General features: G+C 42.3%; 1 protein-coding gene, 1 non-coding gene and 1 pseudogene across 22 annotated transcripts in view; 1 reads left to right on the top strand and 2 right to left on the bottom strand.

Annotated features, from left to right (window-relative positions):
• Positions 1-23,320, top strand: part of VWA3B (von Willebrand factor A domain containing 3B) — a 211,733-nt gene that overhangs the window by 39,253 nt on the left and 149,160 nt on the right. For 14 of the 21 annotated variants that reach the window (XR_016395339.1, XM_089922672.1, XM_089922671.1 and 11 more), the window contains one exon: positions 9,356-9,471. The exons of 5 other annotated variants lie outside the window; for them this stretch is intronic. Coding sequence is in view for 13 of the 16 variants with exons in the window: in XM_089922672.1 (XP_089778798.1) it covers positions 9,356-9,471 (116 nt within the window). In the remaining 3 variants the exon portion in view is untranslated. Of the gene's footprint in view, positions 1-9,355; positions 9,472-23,320 lie in introns of those variants that run through there. 2 more of the 21 variants (XM_089922687.1, XM_089922688.1) reach the window with 2 other exon arrangements.
• On the bottom strand, positions 18,827-19,944 carry LOC149747673 (protein mago nashi homolog pseudogene; annotated as a pseudogene).
• On the bottom strand, positions 20,665-20,787 carry LOC115803376 (small nucleolar RNA SNORA71). Its single transcript, XR_004024057.1, has one exon. It is a non-coding gene; the product is annotated as a small nucleolar RNA SNORA71 (small nucleolar RNA).

Raw genomic sequence — 23,320 nt, 5'->3', positions numbered from 1 at the left:
TCCGTTAATCTATATTTCTGTTTTTGTGCCAGTACCATGCTGTCTTGATTACTGTAGCTTTGTAGTATAGTCTGAAGTCAGGGAGCCTGATTCCTCCAGCTCTGTTTTTCTTTCTCAGGATTGCTTTGCTATTCGGGGTCTTTTGTGTTTCCATAAAAATTGTGAAATTATTTGTTCTAGTTCTGTGAAAAATGCCACTGGTAGTTTGTTAGGGATTGCATTGAATCTGTACACTGCTTTAGGTAGTATAGTCATTTTCACAGTGTTGATTCTTCCAATCCAGGAACATGGTATATCTCTCCATCTGTTTGTATCATCTTTGATTTCTTTCATCAGTGTCTTATGGTTTTCTGCATACAGGTCTTTTGTCTCCAGAGGTAGGTTTATTCCTAGTTATTTTATTCTTTTTGTTGCCATGGTAAATGGGAGTGTTTCCTTCATTTCTGTTTCAGACTTTTCATCATTAGTGTATAGGAATGCCAGAGATTTCTGTACATTAATTTTGTATCCTGCTACTTTACCAAATTCATTGATTAGCTCTAGTAGTTTTCTGGTAGCATCTTTAGGATTCTCTATGTATAGTATCATGTCATCTGCAAACAGTGACAGCTTTACTTCTTCTTTTCCGATTTGGATTCCTTTTATTTCTTTTTCTTGTCTGATTGCTGTGGAGAAAACTTCCAAAACTATGTTGAATAAGAGTGGTGAGAGTGGGCAACCTTGTCTTGTTCCTGATCTTAGTGGAAATGCTTTCAGTTTTTCACCATGCGAACGTTATTGGCTGTGGGTTTGTCATATATGGCCTTTATTATGTTAAGGTAAATTCCCTCTATGCCTACTTTCTGGAGGGTTTTTATCATAAATGGGTGTTGAATTTTGTCAAAAGCTTTTTCTGCATTTATTGAGATGATCATATGGTTTTTCTCCTTCAGTTTGTTAATATGGTGTATCACATTGATTGATTTGCATATATTGAAGAATCCTTGCATTCTTGGGATAAACCCCACTTGATCATGGTGTATGATCCTTTTAATGTGCTGTTGAATTCTGTTTGCTAGTATTTTGTTGAGGATTTTTGCATCTGTTTTCATCAGTGATACTGCCTGTGGTTTTCTTTCTTTGGGACATCTTTGTCTGGTTTTGGTATCAGGCTGATGGTGGCCTCGTAGAATGAGTTTGGGAGTGTTCCTCCCTCTGCTATGTTTTGGAAACGTTTGAGAAGGATAGGTGTTAGCTCTTCTCTAAATGTTTGATAGAATTCACCTGTGAAGCCATCTGGTCCTGGGGTCTTTTTTGTTGAATGATTTTTTTTTTTTTTTTTTTTGTGGTACGCAGGCCCCTCACTGTTGTGGCCTCTCCCGTTGCAGAGCACAGGCTCCGGATGCGCAGGCTCAGTGGCCATGGCTCATGGGCCTAGCCACTCCGCGGCATGTGGGATCCTCCCGGACTGGGGCACGAACCCGTGTCCCCTGCATCGGCAGGCGGACTCTCAACCCTTGCCACCAGGGAAGCCCTGTTGAATGATTTTTAATCATAGTCTCAATTTCAGTGCTTGTGATTGGTCTGTTTACATTTTCTATTTCTTCCTGGTTCAGACTCAGAGGGTTGTACTTTTCTAAGAATTTGTCCAGTTCTTCCAGGTTGTCCATTTTATTGGCATAGAGTTGCTTGTAGTAATCTCTCATGATCCTTTGTATTTCTGCAGTGTCAGTTGTTACTTTCCTTTTTCATTTCTAATTCTACTGATTTATTTCTTCTCCTTTTTCTTGATGAGTCTGGCTAATGGTTTATCAATTTTGTTTATCTTCTCAAAGAACCACCTTTTAGTTTTATTGATCTTTGCTATTGTTTACTTCATTTCTTTTTCATTTATTTCTGATCTGATCTTTATGATTTCTTTCCTTCTGCTAACTTTGGGGTTTTTTTGTTCTTCTTTCTCTGGTTGCTTTAGGCGTAAGGTTAGGTTGTTTATTTGAGATGTTTCTTGTTGCTTAAGGTAGGATTATATTGCTATAAACTTCCCTCTCAGAGCTGCTTTTGCTCCATCTCATAGCTTTTGGGTTGTCGTGTCTCCATTGTCATTTGTTTTTAGGTATTTTTTGATTTCCTCTTTGATTTCTTCAATGGTGTCTTGGTTATTAAGTAGTGTATTGTTTAGCCTCCATGTGTTTCTATTTTTTACAGATTTTTCCCTGTAATTGGTATCTAGTCTCAAGGCACTGTGGTCAGAAATGATACTTGATACGATTTCAATTTTGTTACATTTACCAAGGCTTGATTTGTGACCCAAGATATGATCTGTCCTGGAGAATGTTCCATGAGCACTTGAGAAGATAGTGTATTCTGTTGTCTTTGGATGGAATGTCCTATAAATATCAATTAAGTCCGTCGTGTTTAATGTGTCATTTAAAGCTTGTGTTTCCTTATTTATTTTCATTTTGGATGATCTGTCCATTGGTGAAAGTGGGGTGTTAAAGTCCCCTACTATGATTGTGTTACTGTCGATTTCCCCTTTTATGGCTCTTAGCATTTGCCTTATGTATTGAGGTGCTCCTATGTTGGGTGCATAAATATTTACAATTGCTGTATCTTCTTCTTGAATTGATCCCTTGATCATTATGTAGTCTCCTTCTTTGTCTCTTGTAATAGTCTTTATTTTAAAGTCTATTTTATCTGATATGAGTACTGCTACTCCAGCTTTCTTTTGATTTCCATTTGCATGGAATATCTTTTTCCATCCCCTCACTTTCCATCTGTATGTGTCCCTAGGTCTGAAGTGGGTCTCTTGTAGACAGCATATATACGGGTCTTGTTTTTGTATCCATTCAGCCAGTCTATGTGTTTTGCTTGGAGCATTTACATTTAAGGTAATTATCGATATGTATGTTCCTATTACCATTTTCTTAACTGTTTTAGGTTTGTTATCCTAGGTCTTTTCCTTCTCTTGTGTTTCCTGCCTAGAGAAGTTTCTTTAGCATTTGTTGTAAAGCTGGTTTTGTGGTGCTGAATTCTCTTAGTTTTTGCTTATCTGTAAAGGTTTTAACTTCTCCGTCTGTCGAATCTGAGTGAGATTCTTGCTGGGTAGTGTAATCTTGGTTGTAGGTTCTTCCCTTTCATCACTTAAAATATGTCCTGCCACTCCCTTCTGGCTTGCAGAGTTTCTGCTTAAAGATTAGCTCTTAACCTTATGGGGATTCCCTTGTATGTTATTTATTGTTTTTCCCTTGCTGCTTTTAATATTTTTTCTCTGTATTTAATTTTTGATAGTTTGATTAATATGTCTTGGCATGTTTCTCCTTGGATTTATCCTGTATGGGACTCTGCACTTCCTGGACTTGATTGACTATTTCCTTTCCCATATTAGGGAAGTTTTCAAGTATAATCTCTTCAAGTATTTTCTCAGTCCCTTTCTTTTTCTCTTCTTTTCTGGTACCCCTATAATTCAAATGTTGGTGTGTTTAATGTTGTCCCAGAGGTCTCTGAGACTGTCCTCAATTCTCTTCATTATTTTTCTTTATTCTGCTCTGCAGTAGTTATTTCCACTCTTTTATTTTCCAGATCACTTATCTGTTCTTCTGCCTCAGTTATTCTGCTATTGATTCCTTCTAGAGAATTTTTAATTTCATTTACTGTGTTGTTCATCATTGTTTGTTAGCTCTTTCATTCTTCTAGGTCCTTGTTAAACATTTCTTCTATTTTCTCCTTTCTATTTCCAAGATTTTGGATCATCTTTACTGTTATTACTGTGTGTTCTTTTTCAGGTAGACTTCCTGTTTCCTCTTCATTTGTTTGGTCTGGTGGGTTTTTACCTTACTCCTTCATCTGCTGTGTGTTTCTCTGTCTTCTCATTTTACTTAACTTACTGTGTTTGTGGTCTCCTTTTCACAGGCTGCAGGTCTGTAGTTCCCGTTGTTTTTAGTGTCTGCCCCCAGTGGCTAAGGTTGGTTCAGTGGGTTGTGTAGGCTTCTTGGTGGAGGGGACTAGTGCCTGTGTTCTCATGGATGAGGCTGGATCTCGTCTTACTAGTGGGCAGGACTGCATCCAGTGGTGTGTTTTCGGGTGTCTGTGACATTATTACGATTTTAGGCAGCCTCTCTGCTAATCGGTGGGGTTGTGTTCCTGTCTTGCTAGTTGTTTGGCATAGGGTGTATTGCTGTAGCTTGCTGGTCATTGAGTGGAGCTGGGTCTTAGCGTTGAGATGGAGATCTCTGGGAGAGCTTTCACCATTTGATATTCCATGGAGCTGGGAGGTCTCTGGTGGAACAATGTCCTGAACTCAGCTCTCCTACCTCAGAGGCACAGGCCTGACACCTGGCTGGAGCACCAAGACCCTGTCAACCACATGGCTCAGAAGAGAAGGGAGAAAAATAGAAAGAAAAACATAAATAAAATAAAATAAAGTTATTAAAATAAAATATTTTTTAAAATTATTTTAAAAAAATTAAAATGTAATTTAAAAAAAGAAAGAAAGAAGAGAGCAACCAAACCAAGAAACAAATCCACCAATGATAAGTGCGAAAAACTATACTAAAAAAAAAAAGGACAGACAAAACCCTAGGACAAATTGTAAAAGGAAAGCTCTACAGACAAAATCACACAAGGAAGCATACACATACACACTCAGAAAAAGAGAAAAAGAAAAAAAATACATATATATATATTTAAAAAAAAAAAGGAGGAAGAGCAACCAAATCAATAAACAAATCTACCAGTGATAATAAACTCTAAATACTAAACTAAGATAAACATAAAACCAGGAACAAATTAGATGCAGGAAGCAAACCCCAAGTCTACAGTTGCTCCCAAAGTCCACCGCCTCAATTTTGGGATGAGTGGTTGTCTATTCAGGTACTCCACAGATGCAGGTACATCAAGTTGATTGTGGAGATTTAATCTGCTGCTCCTGAGGCTGCTGGGAGAGATTTCCCTTTCTCTTCTTTGTGCGCACAGCTCCTGGGGTTCAGCTTTGGATTTGGCCCGGCCTCTGCATGTAGGTCACCTGCGGGCATCTGTTGTTGGCTCAGACAGGACGGGGTTAAAGAAGCAGCTGATTCGGGGGCTCTGGCTCACTCAGGCTGGGGGGAGGTAGGGGTACGGATGTGGGGTGAGCCTGCGGCGGCAGAGGCCAGCGTGACGTTGCACCAGCCTGAAGCGTGCCATGTGTTCTCAGGGAAGTTGTCCCTGGATCATGGGACCCTGGCAGTGGCGGGCTACACAGGCTCCTGGGAGGGGAGCTGTGGAGAGTGACCTGTGCTTGCACACAGGCTTCTTGGTGGCGGTAGCAGCAGCCTTAGCGTCTCTGCGGTCCACGCTGATAGCCGCGGCTCGCCCCTGTCTCTGGAGCTCATTTAGGCAGTGCTCTGAATCCCCTCTCCTCACGCACCCTGTAACAATGTTCTCTCGCCTCTTCGGCAGCTCCAGACTTTCTCCCGGACTCCCTCCCGGCTAGCCGTGGTGCACTAACCCGCTTCAGGCTGTGTTCCCGCAGCCAACCCCAGTCCTCTCCCTGGGATCCGACCTCTGAAGCCCAAGCCTCAGCTCCCAGACCCCACCCGCCCCGGCGGGTGAGCAGACAAGCCTCTTGGGCTGGTGAGTGCTGGTCGGCACTGATCCTCTGTGCGGCAATCTCTCTGCTTTGCCCTCCGCACCCTTGTGGCTGCGCTCTCCTCCGCGGCTCTGAAGCTTTCCCCCTCCGCCACCTACAGTCTCCGCCCGCGAAGGGGCTTCCTAGTGTGTGGGAACCTTTCCTCCTTCACAGCTCCCTCCCAGAGGTGCAGGTCCCATCCCTATTCTTTTGTCTCTGTTTTTCCTTTTTTCTTTTGCCCTACCCAGGTACGTGGGGAGTTTCTTGCCTTTTGGGAAGTCTGAGGTCTTCTGCCAGCATTCAGTAGGTGTTCTGTAGGAGTTGTTCCACGTGTAAATGTATTTCTGGTGTATCTGTGGGGAGGAAGGTGATCTCCACGTCTTACTCCTCCACCATCTTGAAGGTCTCCTTGTAAACTATCTTTTCAATGGTAGCTGTCTCCTGATCTGTTGGCCTCACTATACCTGAATAATAATAATACCTACATTTCAAAACAACCCTATCTGTGCATGTGAGAGAGTTTGTGTCTCTTGTAGAGAGAGACCAGCTACTTATGTGGTAACAAGGAGAATGACTGAGTTCTTTCCTAAGTCAGCCTGTCTAAAATGGGTAAAATGCCCACTCTTGAGCATTTGTTCTCAAATTTAGCTGCTCATCATATTGGCCTGGGAGACGTGGGCTTCACCTTGCAGGCTGATTTTGCACAGTAGAGGGGAGTCTGGGAATATGCAGTTAGGCTTTCACTTTGCAAAGCCTTTCACTACCTAGGAATCTTGATTAAAATGCAGATATCTTGACCACAGTCCCAGAGATTCTGATTTTCAGGGTCTAGGGAGGAACAGGGATATGCATTTTTAACAGGATCCCTGGTGATTCTGAAGACCAGTGCTCTGGCTTCTCATAAAGCGCTTTGAAATCTTTTAACAGCAGGTGCTTGGCTTCAATTCTGGGCTCTTGAAACCCCCAAATACAGAAGGGGCTCACTGCCCCCACTTTTGCTAGTGGAGAGAGAAAAACCCAGCTGGCAGGGCCACCTTTCTTGCTGATCCTCTGCTCAGCTCATGTGGGACACTCTCTGGGAAGGTGAGAGGCCAGGGAGTAATTTAACATGGGAGAAGCTGCAGTTCAGCCCCTGACTTTCAGGTCGTGCTCCGTGGAGAGCGGATTCTGCAGAAGAGGACGGGGTACACCCGGGCCCTTCTGTCCCTCCTCTAGTCCTGGGAAGTGAGGCCAACCCACGACCAGCAGTGCCCCTGCCTACTCTGCTACCTGCCAGCCCACCTCCTCCCGGGGGTCCTGGATGGTCTCAGTGCATCTTTTGCTGTTGAGCCCCAGCTGAAGAGCAGTTATTATCAAACTGTAAAGGGTGTGTCCTGAGCATTTCAGCTTGCAGGGAGGCTGGACTCTGTGTCCCCCGGTGCCTGAGGCTGTGTCTGGACAGAGCCACCAGCTCTCAGACACAGTGCTACACTCTTCAGACTTTCCAAAGAGCCTGACTTAATCGTGATTTGCTTTCTGCACAGGCGAGGCTGTATTAGCCAGAGGAAATGTCTGCCCTGTTCTTCAGAGTAGAAAATTCTGGGCCAAGGCCTTTGGCACTCAGAGTGTGAGGCCTGTCAGGACAAACCTCGATCATCCCCCTGTCTGTCCTGCAGGGAGGTCGTGGTGAGACAGGTGGGGACCTGGGACCCTTTACTGCAGTGCCTGCAGCTGGACAAACGTCTCCTCCAGCAACAGAATACAGAGGAACTCTAAGGGACTAAAAATAACTGCATGCATGGGTAGTCGGGGCAAATTATGAACAATAAAATACAAAAAGGCCAAAACCCAGCTGCCATTTCTGAGGGCCTGGGAGCAAAAGCAGGGTCCTGAGCATGATCCCTGGGCACGGCGCCACCAAGGGGGTGGGTAGACCACCTAGGCCCCCCCTCCAGCCCCACCCACTGATCCGCCTCCACCTTCACTGCTTAGCAAGGGAACCTGCTACTTGTTTTCATGCCCTTGTGCTGCAGCAAGAGTACCAATAAAGCCTTGCCGGAATTTCTCTGGCCTCTTTTATCAATTTCTATTGATTAAAGAGTCTGAGAACCCAGGTTGGTAACAATGGGATGAAGGAAACTGGGCATTTCTGTTTTGGAGGAAGCCCCTGCTTTCATTGTCCCAGTGTCACCTGAAACCCTTTAGAAATAGACGAGACTGAGGCCTTCTATGGCCCAGGCAAGGCCCACAGACCTCTCCCGCCATCTGCCCATCCTTCTGTCCATCCCAGCTCACGTTTCAGGATTCTTTTTGTGTCATGAGTGGCGATAGGCAGGGATGGTACTCTTGAGAGGCCGGAGGAGCAGTACTCAGAGATCTCCTCTGCCATCTGAAAGAAATTTCCTGCTATTACTGATTTTTTGGATTCCAGACAACTGGCTTTGAGGGTGCAATTTAGCCCATCATCACCTGGAACACTATACCAGTGCTTAAAAATTTTTTTTTTAATTGAAATACAGTTGATTTCCAATGGTGTGTTAGTTTCAGGTATACGGCAAAGTGATTCAGTTTTATACACATACATGTGTATATATGTATACATGTGTATATATATACATATTCTTTTTTAGATTCTTTTCCGTTAGAGGTTATTACAGAGTATTGAGTAGAGTTCCCTGTGCTCTACAGTAGGTCCTTGTTGGTTATCTATTTTATATACAGTAGTGTACATATTTTAATCCCAAACTCCTAATTTATGCCTCCCTCCCTTCCCCCTTTGGTCACTATAAGTTTGTCTTCTATGCTATGAGTCTATTTCTGTTTTGTGAATAAGTTCATTTGTATCTTTTTTTAGATTCCACGTATAAGTGATATCGTATGATATTTGTCTTTGTCTGACTTCACTTCGTATGATCATCTCTAGGTCCATCCATGTTGCTGCAAATGGCATTACTTCATTCTTTTTTATGGCTGAGGAATATTCCATTGTGTATATGTGCCACATCTTCTTTATCCATTCCTCTGTCAGTGGACATTTAGGTTGCTTCCATGTCTTGACTGTTGTGAATAGTGCTGCTATGAACATTGGTACATGAGCGCTTTTTTAGCTTCAAGCTGCTTATGAATCCCCTGGGGATCTTGTTAAAGTGCATATTCTGACTCGGCAGATCAGGTGGGGCCCGGGGAATGTGCATCCCTAGCCAGCTCCCAGGTGCTGCTGCTGCTCCTAGGACCACACTCTGAGAGGCTGCCTTAAAAACGTGCCCACACTGAGTTCTTTTCATTAGTGCTGATGCTCAGGTCCTGGGGAGGTGTGTATTTGCCAAGTGAAAGTTGACTGAAGCCCATCAGCAGTGGGCAGATGAGCCAACGCTGCCTCTTGTCACCAGCTTTCAACAGTGAACCCGCAGGGCTCTGGGCACTGTTGGGCCCCTCATTAGCCTCTGGGCTTGTCCAAACTGTGTTTACATGATTGAACCCTGGGAACAAAAGGATAAGTCTAAGCCCAGGGTATCATTTTTCCAGGGTCGATAAATACCATTTGGTTGAGCTAAGTATCCTCTCATGAACAGAAGAGTCATCAGTTAAAATCCCAATGGCTCCGCAATTCTCTGGTGTCTTCCACCTTCCTGTCTTTTATTTGTGGGACTTGACAAGGCACAGGGAAAAGCAGTGAACGCTTGGAAGATGCCTAGCACCACGGAAGAGCAAGTTCCCAGTCTTGGGAGGATGAATAGTTAATGCGCAGATACCACTTACTAGCCTGATGTGGCATATCTCTTCCTGTTTCAGATTCCATGCATTTGCAGAGAGAACAGAGTGCGTGGAACTTCCTGCCTTCCCCATTAAGGATGGCGACAGTGTAATTACTTGGAATTCAAGGAAACTGAAAGGAAAACTCCCTCCAGGTACCTGGGATGGAAAAGAAACAGTGTACTTTATGTCTTAATAACTTCAGATGATCCCTAGCCTTAGCTCTAGGGCAGGACTCACCGTACCTTTTGTATTATTCCTGTGGTGCAAGGGCAGAGTTCATGGATGTTAGTGGGGAATTTGGCAGCCTGGCAACCAGGCATAAGTGTATTACCTAGGGAAGTGGCCTCAGTGAGATGTGTTTCCTAACTTGGGAAACTTCTGGAGACCTGGCCCCAGGCGTGTCAGCGCACTCTTAGTTCTTGGCAAGGCAGAGCTGCTCTGTTGCCCAGGTTGGCTGGAAGCTGTAGCGAGGATGCCCTCACTTCTTGTGGGTTTTCTGTTGCTTCTCCATCAGTGATGGCGGTGTTTCTAGATGCACATGAGGGATGGACCTGCCTCTTGTGAGGGCCAAGGCCACACAGGAACCTCTATGGAGGCTGAATGAACTTCCCCTTTCATTCAAAGGGTGTGATCAGAGAGTTTAACAGGCGTAGAGAACGAGGTCAGGAAATAAGTGAGAAATAGTACTGTGATTCGGGAAACCAGCACTAGAAGGTTCCTCAGAAAGCAGGAGATGGGAGTTTCTTCGGGGAGCTGATGAAATTGCCAAGCGCCAAATACACTGAGTAAACGCCGCCGAGAAGAGCAGGGACGGCAGCTCCTGTGGGACTGTGACATGATGCAGCGCGGGGGTAGTTAGAAGTCTGAGAAAGCCCATCCCCACCTCCACCTTCCTGCTCGTTTTTACTAATCAACAGAAGGATTTCTAGCTTCAAACAAGGCAGGAATTACTCTTTGGGGGTTATTTGGGGCTGGGGGAGAAGCTGCAGGGTACACGTGCTTGCAAGTTTTCTCTGTTTACATAACAGTGTTGCAAAGGCTCCTGGGAGAAGGGCCCTGGGACTGGGTAGGAGGCATTTGCAATCCCCGGCTAGGGGGTCAGGTGGAGACCCAGGCAGGGGGTTGAATCACAGAGTGTGTCCTAGACACACACTTTGTGGATTCAGATTCTTAGTGCCCCAAAGCAGAGCTGGGGAGAGGTTCCCGTCGTGCTCGTCAGGGCCACTGCCTTAGGTAACTTACAGGTTTGCTCTGATGGTGAGGTGGACATTTCCAGGGAATTTGAGAAAATGTCAACTGATAAGCAAGATTGATGCTAATCTAAGAAAAAAAGTAATTTAGGATGTATGCCATGCCTTTGAAAGTAATTTACAAGATTAAGCCTAGTGGGCAATGAATCAATGAAGTTAAAGAATGTGAGATGTCACCAGCTCCCCAAGGTGTGCCAATGACCATAAATGGGGTTTCATTTGGGCCTATGTGTTCCTTGGCAACTTAGTTATAGAGGGAAGCATGTCTGGCTGCATAGCTTACATTTTCAACAACCACCGTCTTTCCAACCCCTGTGAAGCATATGAATCAAATTACAGATAAAAACATTTTTCTTAGAATGAAATGCTCAGAGCGTGGCCTGCCATTCTAATGCCATTTCAGTGATCACATGTTCTGAATTTGGGAAGCGTGTCCCAGATCCTAAATATGTGATCTTGTCTCCTCAGTCCATCAGAACGTCCCAGGAATGCCAACATTTCAGAGCCTACCTCTCCCACTCAAAAACTGGCCAGAAATCCTTGAGACGATTTTTGTTTGGAAAATGTGTGGTTTTCAACCTCACTCGGGCTCAGAGGCAGTTCTCCAGTCTTTCCCTAATCAGTTTCCCCTCCCTGCTTCTCCATCATTTGTCTCAAGCATTTATCAGTATGAGTTTCCTCTAGTTTGGGAAGGGAGGGTGTCTCCTCGGGAGATAATTTTGCCTTTGGTTGTGTAGAAAAGACAGACTATCAAGTGAGGGGCTAGAGAAGCATTGCTCAGAGAAGTGAACTGGCAACTGAAAGAAATGTCCTGCTGTTTCTGACTTTGAGGTTTCTAGATAGTTGGCTTTTTAGCCTGTGAGTTACCATCACCACATGTACCACATCAATGCAAAAAACCTCTGTAGTCAAAATAATAGTTTTAAAAATTGTTGTGAAATGTACATAACATGAAATTTACCATTGTAACCATTTCTAAGTGTTAAGTATATTCCCTAAATTCAGTAGTGAGGTGGCAAGTACATTCACCTTGTTGTGCAACCCAGTCTCCAGAACTCTCTCCATTTCGGAAAATTGAAACTGTACCCATTAAGCAACTTCCCATTTGTCCCTCCCCACAGCCCTCAGCACTTAACATCCTACTTTCTGTCTCTGAATCTGACCACTCTAGATGCCCCATATAAGTGGAGTCATACAATACGTGTCATTTTGTGACTGGCTTACTTTATTTAGCATAATGTTCTCAAGGTTCATCCATGTCATAGCATGAGTCAGAATTTCCTTCCTTTTAAGGGCTGAATAATATTCTTGTGGGTGTGTGTGTGTGTGTGTGTAGGGTGCAATATCTCATACTATCTCATGACATGATCCCAGCCATCCACATCTCCTGAAGCAAATCTCTCTGTTTCTAGAAAGGAATGGCTTCTCACCTGCATGAGGGTGGGGCTAGAGCAGTGGCTTGCACCGGGATCCCAGGACATTGGCAGCACTTGGCCGGGTGGGTCATAATCTCAGGCTCCCAGGAGTTGAGTTCATGAACCTGGGCACTGAGTAGACTTCTCCCCTTTCCCTTCCAGGGATGACTTTCTGCCTTAGAAATTCTGCTTTCTTCCGGCGCAGGCTCCATTCCGTGTAGGAATGCTCCATCAGCCTCGGATGGATTCCCCTCACTGGGGGGAGCAGGATCTGTGATTTAGATGTAAGAAGGGTGGGGGATCTAATATGGCAGGTAACGCTGACCTGAAGCTGTAGCTCTACACTCTTCCTCCTCATGGCCATCCTTCCCCTTGGCTTTCCGCCCAGAGTTGGGTGGGTCCCTGCTCATGTTTATATTCACGGGGCATACAGCAGGGGGGTGGCTGCTCTGTTGTGTAGCCAGCACCTTCCATGTAGGTGTCCTTGCCTCTTTCTCTGTTTAAGTACTCTCTTTGACTATTTACTGGGGAGGGGAAAGGGTGCCAACAGAGCCTAGATTGCTATGGGACCAGAGTGATGATGCTACCTCTGAGCTCCTCTGAGCCACCCAGTCCCCTGAAGTTTGGCTTTCCTTCCCCGTTAATGAGTGTGGGTTCTCTTCACAGTCTCTGTGTACTGTGAAATATTCATCTCACTTATAAGCAAAATAAAACAGAGGCATGTTGACTTTCCCCGAACTCCAGGCATTTTTCCTTGAAAAGATTTCTCTCCAGGACTGAGCAACACTTTCTCCATTCTTGCCCTGGGTCTGGGCTCTCCTGCCCCCACAGTCTCCTAGCAGTCCTGATGGGCAGGTAGCAGGGGTCTCCTTGTCTTGACACCTGGCTTGTAGAGATCTGGGGACAGTCTCGGAGTTTGGAGTAGAGAAAGGTTTACTGCAGGGACACACAAGGAGATGGGTGGCTTGTGCCGAAAAAACGCCAAACTCCTTGAAGGGTTTCAGCAAAGCACTTTTAAAGGCCAGGTGAGGGAGGGGTGTGGTTAGTTGTTGCAGACTTCTTGGTGTTGGATTCCTTTGCTCTTGCAGCTGTCCACATAGGTCAGGTTCCTGTAAACCTCCAACAAGGCAAATGTTATTCTCTGTTCTGCAACTTTTTATCTCTGTGTGAATGGACTCTTAAAGGTCAGAGCCCTGAGAGTAGGCTATCCTGTATACTTCAGGCTATACGCAACATTCTCTTACAAAAGGTGCAGAGCCAGCATGATTAAGCACAAGCAACAAAGCACAACGGGTTAAAGTAAAAGGAACAGATCTAACATGGAGTCAGATTTGTTCTTCCTGTTACAGTGTCAGCCAGGGCTTGCCGCAGTGATGGTCTTCATCTGGCCTGTCTAGTAGAGCTATGGCTACTGCTGCTGCTGAAATAGTCCTTCTTTCCTCAGAGTCTGAAATAGTGGCCTGAAAATCATCTTCTCCACCCCTCTATTTCTGGGTCTTCTCAGGGAGTCAGGGAAACTCATCATTTAAGCAAACTCCAACAAGTGGCCTTTTTGCTGATTGCTTTGTATCTGATCAGGACTTAAACGTATTCCGTGATATTCTTTGAAACTCGGTTTCATCCCAGGCCACTGGTGTTCCCCAAGTCAGCAGTGACTTCTGAGAGGCCACGCCCCTCAGCACTCCAGTTCCTCCTGGGTTACAGCCATCCACTGGAGATGAACTGGCTCCGGTGTAATGGTTTGTGGGGGGACACTGCCCACTGCCCCTGGCAGGCTCAAGTGAGGCCCCCTAGGTGGCAGATATGAATGTCTGGTCACAAAAACAAGCCCAGCCAGACACTTTCTTTGATTTCTAGAATTCAGTTTAATTTTTGATTCCAGTGCCCTTCTATCCCAGTGGATTGCGGGGAAATTAACCCCAGTCATTCCCAGGGACTCCTCCTGAGCTTTTCCCACAGCTTGGAGATCCTAGGCAGTGCTAAGGCATCGGGAGGGGTCTCTAGTAATTAGACATCTCTTCCTGCAAACCGCCCTATAAATGCCCATTGTCCCCGTCTCACGGCCACTCCAGGTTGAGCAGTTCTCTGCTGCTCCCGTGCTGGCTTTGGATGTGGGAGTCGTTTGCAGACTCTGCCCCACCCCCGTTCACCCTGTGCCTTGCTCCCAAGGTGCTGCAAAGACACAGAGCCAGTTCCCACCCTCTCCTGGGATGCTCTCCTCCTCTCCCCCAAGCCAAGGGGAACGTCCTTCTAATCTGGGATGACTCCTCTCTACCTCCTGCTTCTTAAAGCTGCCTGCTCTGTAAACCCCAGTGCCTCTCCTCAGGGGTTAGGCTTAAAAGGAAAAAGCCAGAATGTCTTGCAGCCTGTTTCACCTTTCTGCTCTGCCTTCTTTGGGGCAAGGAGAGAATGGCTGCTTGAATGTGGAGGGAGTGGGTAGGGAAGAGAAAGTATAGGGAGAACAGATTACCATCAAAAATATGATCCAACGACACGCATAAATACGACCTTTTTATAAGAGTGAAACCCTAACCCCAGGATGGGTTTTCTGTGGAGGTAGATAATATAACTAGTTACTTTGTTTTTTGATTTTATAAAATAACACTTCAGGAATCAATGCTGCAGAATGGAAAATGGAGAGTTCGTGTGTTGTTAAGTTGGTGCCACATGTAGCTTTGGAGCTGCTCTGTTAAATATGGGAGCCACTGACCACATGTGGCTACTGAGCATGGAAATGTGAGTCCGATTTGAGATGTGCTGTAAGTTTAAAATACACCCTGGATTTCAAAGACTGAGTGAGGAAAACATGTAAATTATGGCGTGAGTAGTTTCTAGTATAGATTATATGTCACAATGATATTAGGAACATATGGGTTATGTCAAATATATTAATAAAATTAAGTTTTTTCTAAGATTTGGCTACTAGAAAATTGGAAATTATACTTGTGGTTCACCTACCATTGAATTAGTATTGGATAGCGCTGCTCTAGAGCCATGCTAGCTGCCCCGTCGATTAAGTAGCTGTGTAACTTTGGGAAAGTCATTTAACCTTTCTGCTTCCTTTCCTCATCTATAAAATGGGAAAAATAGATTGTTATTATTATATTTTATGTTATATTAGTTGTGTTAAATGATGAGGAGGCAGAGAGGAATAAGGCTCTGTCCTATGTTCAATGAACGCAAATGCAGTAAAATCAAGAGCCTGGGCTTTGGAGTCAGGCCTGGGTTCGGATTTGTCACTTAGCTGTGTGATCGTGGTTGAGGCACTTAACTAATCTGAGCTTTAGCTTTCTTAGTTATGAATGGGGATGATGATGTTTACCTTATGGGTTGTTAGGAATATATATATATATATATGCGTGTGTGTATATATGAGTATATGTGTGTATACACTGTATGAAACACTGTGTGTATACACACACACACACACACACACACACAGTGTTTTATGTAGTACCTGGCTCATGGTTAGCCAGTCAATAATTATAACTGCTGTTACTGCCATGACCATCATCCTGTGGGTTACCCTACTGTTATTACTACTAGGTAAGCAACTTAAGGACTAAGTTCTTCTCCTGTTGCGGAGCAACAGGCTCCGGACGCGCAGGCTCGGTGGCCATGGCTTGCGGGCGCAGCTGCTCCGTGGCATGTGGGATCTTCCTGGACCGGGGCACAAACCTGTGTCCCCTGCATCGGCAGGCGGACTCTCAACCACTGTGCCACCAGGGAAGCCCTTAAAGACTAACTTTTTTTTATCACCTTTACTTTTCTTCTGTCATCCCAATTCCCATGTTTGTTTTAGTTTTAATATTTCTGCTGTTAAGTACATTCTGTTCTCACTTGTAGTCCATCTCCTCTGGTTTCCCCAGCCACCTCTTGGTTGGCTAAAATTTATCTTCTAATAGTTTCCTCAAGGAGGGAATCAGAGGAACAATATTCCCAGGGTTTCCAAATGTTCTTTTCTACGTTTTTATACTTAAAGGACAGCTTGGCTGGATAGAACGCCCTTGGCTCACTTTTTGTTTGTCTTGTGTGTGTTATGGGTGGTGCTGCAGTGTCTTCTCATAGTGTGTGCTGCTGAGAAGAAATCCAAGGCCAACTTGATTTTTTTCTTTTGTAAGTGACTTTATCTTTTTGCCTGGTTGCTCAGAGGTTTCTTTTATTCCACCAGCTTTATTGAGATAAAATTGACATATAGTATTGAGAAAATTTAAGGTGTACAATGTAATACACATATATATTGTGAAATGATTATCACAGTAAGCTTAGTTAATGCATCCATCACCTCACATAATTACGTTTTTTTGCGTGTGGTGAGAACATTCAATTAGAAACCTTCAAGTGTATAATACTGTATTGTTAAATATAGTCACCACACTGTACATTAGATCCCCAGGACTTACTCATCTAGTAACTGAAAGTTTGCACCCTTTGGCCAATTTCTCCCCATTTCTCTCAGCCCCAGTCCCTGGCAACCACCATTCTACTCTCTCTTTCTATGAGTTTGGCTTTTTTTGTTTCCACATATAAGTGAGATCATACAGTATTTGTCTTTCTCTATCTGGCTTATTTCACTTAGCATAATGCCCTCAAGGTCCATCCATGTTGTTGCAAATGACAGGATTTCCTTCTTTCTCATGGATGAGTAATATTACATTGATATACTTCAAATTTTTGTACCCATAAAAAATATATAAAATCACGTTTTCTTTATCCATTCATCTGTCAGTGGATGCTTCGGTTACTTCCATGTCTTGAATATTGTAAATAATGCTGGAATGAACATGGTTGTAGATATCTCTTCAAAATAGTAATTTCATTTCCTTTGGGCATATACCCAGAAGTGGGATTGCTGATCATATGGTAGTTCTATTTTCAATTTTTTTGAGGAACCTCCATCCTGTTTTCCATAGTGGCTTCACCAATTTACACTTCGCACCAACAGGGCACAAAGGTTCCCTTTTCTCTACCTCCACACCAACACTGTTGTCTCTTGTCTTTTTGATAGTAGCCATTCTAACAGGTGTGCGGGGATATCTTTTGCATTTTCCTGGTAATTAGTGATGTTGAGTACCTTCCCATGTATCTGTTGGCCATTTGTATGTCTTTTCTGGAAAAATATCTATTCAAATCCTTTGTCCGTTTTAATTGGATTGTTTGTATTTTGCTATTAAGTTGTATGAGTTCCTTATATATTTTGCATATTAACTTCCTCTAAGATAGATGGTTTGTAAATATTTACTTCCATTCTGTAAGTTGACTTTTATTTTGCTGATTGTTTCTTTTGCTGTGCAGAAGATTTTTAGTTTGATGTAGCCCCACTTGTTTATTTTTGCTTTTGTTGCTTGCTCTATTGGTGTCATATCCAAAAAAATTGTTGCCAAAACCAGTATCAAGGAGCTTTTCCCCTATGTTTTCCTCTAGTATTTTACAGTTTCAAGTCTTATGTTTAAGTCTTTAATCTGTTTCAAGTTAATTTGGTGAGTGGTATAATATAGGGGTCCAATTTCATTCTTCCGCATGGGCATATTCAGTTTTTCCAACTCCATTTATTGAAGAGACTGTAATTTTTCTGTTGAGGATTCTTGGCTCCCTTGTCAGGTATTAGTTTTCTGTATATGCATGGGTTTATTTCTGGGTTCTTTATTCAGTTCCATTGGTCTGTGTGTCACTTTTATGCCAGTACCATATTGTTTTGATTACTATTGTGTTGTAACAGAGCTTGAAATCAGGAATCATGATGCCTCCAGCTTTGTTCTTATTTCCCAGGATTGCTTTGGATATTCAGGGTCTTATGTGGTTCCATATGAATTTTAGGATTGTTTTTTCTTTTCTGTGAAAAATGCCTTTGGAATTTTAAAAAATTAATTGATTAATTTAATTTTTGGCTGCGTTGGGTCTTCGTTGCTACTCACGGGCTTTCTCTAGTTGCAGCGAGCGGGGGCTACTCTTCATTGTAGCGCATGGGCTTCTCATTGCGGTGGCTTCTCTTGTTGGGAGCACAGGCTCTAGGCGCGCGGGCTTCAGTAGCTGTGGCACGTGGGCTCAGTAGTTGTGGCTCGCGGGCTCTAGAGCACAGGATCAGTAGTTGTGGCGCATGGGCTTAGTTGCTCCACGGCATGTGGGATCTTCCCGGACCAGGGCTCGAACCCCTGTCCCCTGCATTGGCAGGCAGATTCTTAACCACTGTGCCACCAGGGAAGCCCCCTTTGGAATTTTAATAGGAATTGCCTTGAATCTATAGATGACTTTTGGTAATATAGACATTTTAACAATATTAATTATTCTAATTCACATACAAGAGATATTTTTCCATTTATTTGTGTCTTCATCAATTTATTTTATCAATGTCTTATAATTTGTCAGTGTACAGATCTTTCAACATCTTGGTTAAATTTATTTCTAAGTATTTTATTATTTTTGATGCTATTATAAGTAGGATTGTTTTCTTTATGTCTTTTTCAGATAATTTGTTGTTAGTATATAGAAACACAACTGATTTTTGCCTGTTGAATTTGTGTCCTGCAACTTTACTGCATTTGTTTATTAGTTGTAATAGGTTTTTTGGTGGAGTTTTTAAGATCATAGTATCTGCAAACAGAGACTATTTTACTTCTGCCTGTCTGATTTGGATGTATTTATTTATTTTTCTTGCCTGATTGCTCTTGCTGGGACTTCCAGTACTATGCTGAATGGGAGTAGTGAGAGTGGAAACTCTTTTCTTGTTCCTGATCTTAGTGGGAAAGCTTTCAACCTTTCACCACTGAGTATGTTAGCTGTGAGTTTGTCATATATGGTTTTTATTCTGTTGAGGTATATTCCTTCTGTACCCAATTTCTTGAGAGTTCACTTCATGTTCATTTATCATGAAAGAATGTTGAATTTTGTGAAATGCTTTTTCTACATCTATTGAGGGAATCATGATTTGATGTATCACATTTATTAATTTGTGTATGTTGAACAATCTTTGCATCCCAGGGATAAATCCTACTTGATCATGGTGTATGAACCTTTTAACGTGATGTTGAATTTGGTTTGCTAGTATTTTGTTGAGAATTTTTGCATACATATTCATTAGTGATATTAGTCTATAATAAACTTTTCTTGTAGTGTCATTATTTGGCTTTGGTATAAGGGTAGTGCTGGCCTCATAAAATGAGCTTGGAAGTGCTCCCTCTTTTTCAGTTTTTTGGAAGAGCTTGAGGAGGATTGGTATTAATTCTTAATCTGTTCCGATTTTCTTTTTTTTTTTTTTTACAATTTAGATTGGTTTAATCTTGAAATGTAATCCAGTATGACTAAAAACTAAACATTTCACGTCCTGTACCAAATAGTAAAATACTCGAAGGCCTTCAGGATAGTTTGACTGATTAACATCAATAAGAGAACCTATTTTTGATGTGGTAAAAGAAATGTGTTCATCTCCAATTACAATTTCAAGCTCCTGCTGGGGAGTCCAGCCCTGTCAGAGGTAGGCCACAAAGCATCATCTTCTTTTGTAATTTACTGTCATCAATAATTCTCTTCAGTTCTTCCATTACACTCTTGTGTACATAAGCCTCCCTTCTGATCATGACATCATTTTTATAATTGCTGTTGTTGGCATATCTAAGTTTTCAGTCTGGCCAAAACTAAAACTCCAGAAACTCGTGTCCAAACTTGCCCTTGTGCCCTACATAGTAGCGTAGGTAGAAATCACTGGCCATAGCCATCCTTGTCCCCGAAAAGCCCACCAAAGGCCCAGCTGACGTGCCTCCAGGCACCTGGCCCAGATTTTCTTTTTTTTCATGATTCAGTGTTGGTAGTTTCTATATTTCTAGGAATTTATCCATTCTTTTAGGTTATCCAATTTGTTGGCATGTGATTATTTATAATAGTCTCTTACGGTCCTTTGTATTTCTATTGTGTCATATTTAGATTTCATTTCTAATTTTATTTGAGTCTTTGCTCTTTTTTGGGGGGTGGGTGGGTCCATATGGTTTATTGAATGGATGGATGGAGAGAAAATGATGATGATGAACAGCTGCCAACTCAAGAAAAATACTCTTGGTTATTGAAGTCATCCAGGCACAGCAGAGGGACCAGGGCCAGCCTTCCCTGGCCCTCCAAGGGCACTGCTGTCAGGACTCAGAGCCAGCTAAAGGGGACGCCAAGCCCCCAGTCCCAGCGCTTTGCCCCTGATCTCTCATGCTGAGTGAACAGTTCTCCTGTGATGCTCTGAGCAGGCAGCAGGGAGCTCTTCACGTGGAGACCTCACTGTCCATTCTCTGCCCCACTGGTGTCCACGAACAATAGGAATCTTGGGGAGATATACCAGCAATCCCAGATCCCAGGTCACCCCAAGGTCACTGACTCATGGGACTTCCTCAACAATCTCCAGATCTAAGGCTGACCTGTTATCTGGGAGCCAGACATGCCTCTTGGGGGCACCATGTTGCATCTGTGGGAGTCTACTAAGCAAAGGCACTGTCACAGGGTTTCTACCTCCCACCGAACCGATCTGAACTCGTTCCAGTGTGAGATCCAAATATAGATATATTGACTGGTTTCTGCCAAGAGACTCCTTAACTTCAAAGACAAAGTGAACCCCTGCAATCAGGGCGCTAGCCTGGTCACCATATCACGGAGGGGGGCAGCAAAGGCCTGAGCTCTGAAGGGAATGGCAGGAGAAAAAAGATAGTGTGTGAAAGATCCAGGGTTTGGAAGGGACAACTGGGCCCTTCAAACATGGAAAAATGTCTTTCAGTAACTCCTCTCCCTGTACTATCGATGACCAGGGCACAGGCAACCCATGATCACTGAGTCTTTGCTCTTTTTTCTTAGTCTAGCTAAAGGTTTGTCAATTTTATCTTTTCAGAATACCATCTTAGTTTTGTTGATCTTTTCTATTGTTTTCCCTGTCTATATTTCGTTTATTTCTGCTCTGATCTTTGTTACTTCTGCCATCTTTGGACTCATTTAGTTCTTTAGTTCCTTGAGGTGTAAAGTTAGGTCATTTATCTGTGATCTTACTTTTTATCTTTTAAATGTAGGTGCTGTTGCTATACACTTCCCTCTTAGAATGGCTTTTGCTGCACTCCATAAGTTTTGATATTTTTTTGTTCTGATTTTCCATTTCTATTTGTTTCAAGATTTTTTGATTTCTTTTTTGATGTCTTCTTTGACTCATTTGTTCAGGAGTGTGTTGTTTAATTTCCACACATTTGTGGATTTTCCATTTTCCTCTTTTGATTAATTTCTAGTTTCATACTATTATGGTTGGAAAAGATACTTGGTATGATTTCAGTTTCCTTACATTTGCTAAAGCTTATTTTGTGACTTAATATATGATCTATCCTGGAGAATGTTTCAGATGCAATTGAGAAGAATGTGTATTCTGGTGCTGTTGGTGGTATGTTCTGTATGCATCTCAGGTCCATTTGGTCTAAGGAATAGTTCAAGTACAGTGTTTCCTTATTTACTTTCTGTCTGGGTGATGTAACCATTGTTGAATGTGGGGTATTGAAGTTCCCTACTATTATTACATTGTTATCTATTTCTCCCTTCAGTTTTATTAATATTTGCTTTAAATATTTAGGTGCTTCAATGTTGGGTGCATATATACCTACAATTGTTATATCCTCTTAATGACTTGGTCTCTTTATCACTTGGTCCCCTTTTATATAGTGACGTTCTTTGTCTCTTGTGACCAGTTTTGATTGAAAGGCTATTTTATCTGATATAAGTATAGCCACTTCTGCTCTCCTTTGGTTACCATTTGCATGGAACATCTTTTTTCATCCCTTCACTTTCAACCTGTGTGTGTCCTTAAAGCTAAAGTGAGTCTCCTATAGGCAGCATGTTGTTGGATGTTTCTTTTATCCATTCAGCCACTTTGTGTCTTTTGATTGGAGAATTTAGTCCATTTACATTTAATGTAATTATTGATAGATAAGGACTTACTATTACCATTATGTTATTTTATGACTTTTTTAGTTATTTTGTTCCTTTCTTCCTCTCTTACTGTCTTCCTTTGTGATTTATTTTTTGTAATGGTATGCTTTAATTCCTTTATTTTTTGTGTAACTACTAAAGGTCTTTGTTGTATTTTTTGTATATGTGTGGCCACCACAAGGCTTACATAAAACATCTTGTAAGATATAACAGTCTATTTTAAGCTGATAACAACTTACTTTCAATTGCATACAGAACAACTACTCTTTTACTCTCTCCTCCCCACATTTTATGCTATTGATCTTTTTATCTTGTGCATCCATTAACAAATTATTGTAGCTTATATACTGTATATAATTATAGCTTATACATATTGTAGCTTATTTATTATTGTAGCTTATTATAGTTGTTTTTAATATTATTGTTTAACTTCTGTGCTAGAGATAAAAGTGATTTACACACCATGATTACAGCATTTGGGTATTCTGAATTGAACTATATAATTACCTTTACCAGTGAGTTTTATACTTTTATGTATTTTTAAGTTGTTACTTAGCATCCTTTCATTTCAACTCCCTTTAGCATTTCTGTAAGGTAGATGTAGTGATGATGAACTTCCTTAGCTTTTGTTTGTCTGTGAAATTCTTTATCTCTCCTTCATTTCTGAAGGACAGTTTTGCTGGGTATAGTTTTCTTGGTTGGCAGTTTTTTGCTTTTAGCACTTTGAATATTTCATATCAGCTCATTCCCTCATGGCCTGCAGACTTTCTGCAGAGAAATCTGCTGATAGCCTTATGGGGGTTCCCTTGTTCATGATAACTCATTTTTCTCTTGCTGCTTTCAAAATTTTCTCTTCGTCTTTGACTTTTTACATTTTGATGATAGTGTGTCTCAGAGTGATCTTCTTTGGGTTGGTCTTGCTTGGGGTCCTTGGGATCCTTTGAGACTCTTCTACTTAGATGTCCATATCTCTTTCTAGATTTGGGAAATTTTCAGCTATTATTTCTTTAAATAATCTTTATGCCCCTTTCTGTCTTTTCCTTCTGGGACTCCTATGTTGTGAATATTCATTTGCTTGAAGGTGTCCCATAATACATATAGGTTTTCTTCACTCTTTTTCATTCTTTTTCCTTTTTGTTCTTATAATCAGCTAATTTCAAATGATCTGTCTTCAAGTTTTCTGATTCTGCTTCATGATCAAGTCTACTGTTGAGGCTCTCTATAGAATTTTTCAGTTCTGACATTGTATTCTTCAGGTTCAGGATTTCTGTTTTGGTTCTTTTTTATGGTTTCTATTTCTTTATTAAACTCATTTTGTTCATGCATGCATTGTTTTCCTGATTTTGTTTAGTTATCTGTGTTCTTGCATTTCACTGAGTTTCTTTTTTTTTTGTGCAGTATGT

The sequence above is a fragment of the Delphinapterus leucas genome, chromosome 13, assembly GCF_059928025.1.
Source record: "Delphinapterus leucas isolate spDelLeu-1000000601 "Yukka" chromosome 13, BTC_Dleu_Yukka2, whole genome shotgun sequence".
NCBI lineage: Eukaryota > Metazoa > Chordata > Mammalia > Artiodactyla > Monodontidae > Delphinapterus > Delphinapterus leucas.
Note: the sequence above shows the minus strand (reverse complement) of the source record. Positions and strands in the feature narration are given on the sequence as shown.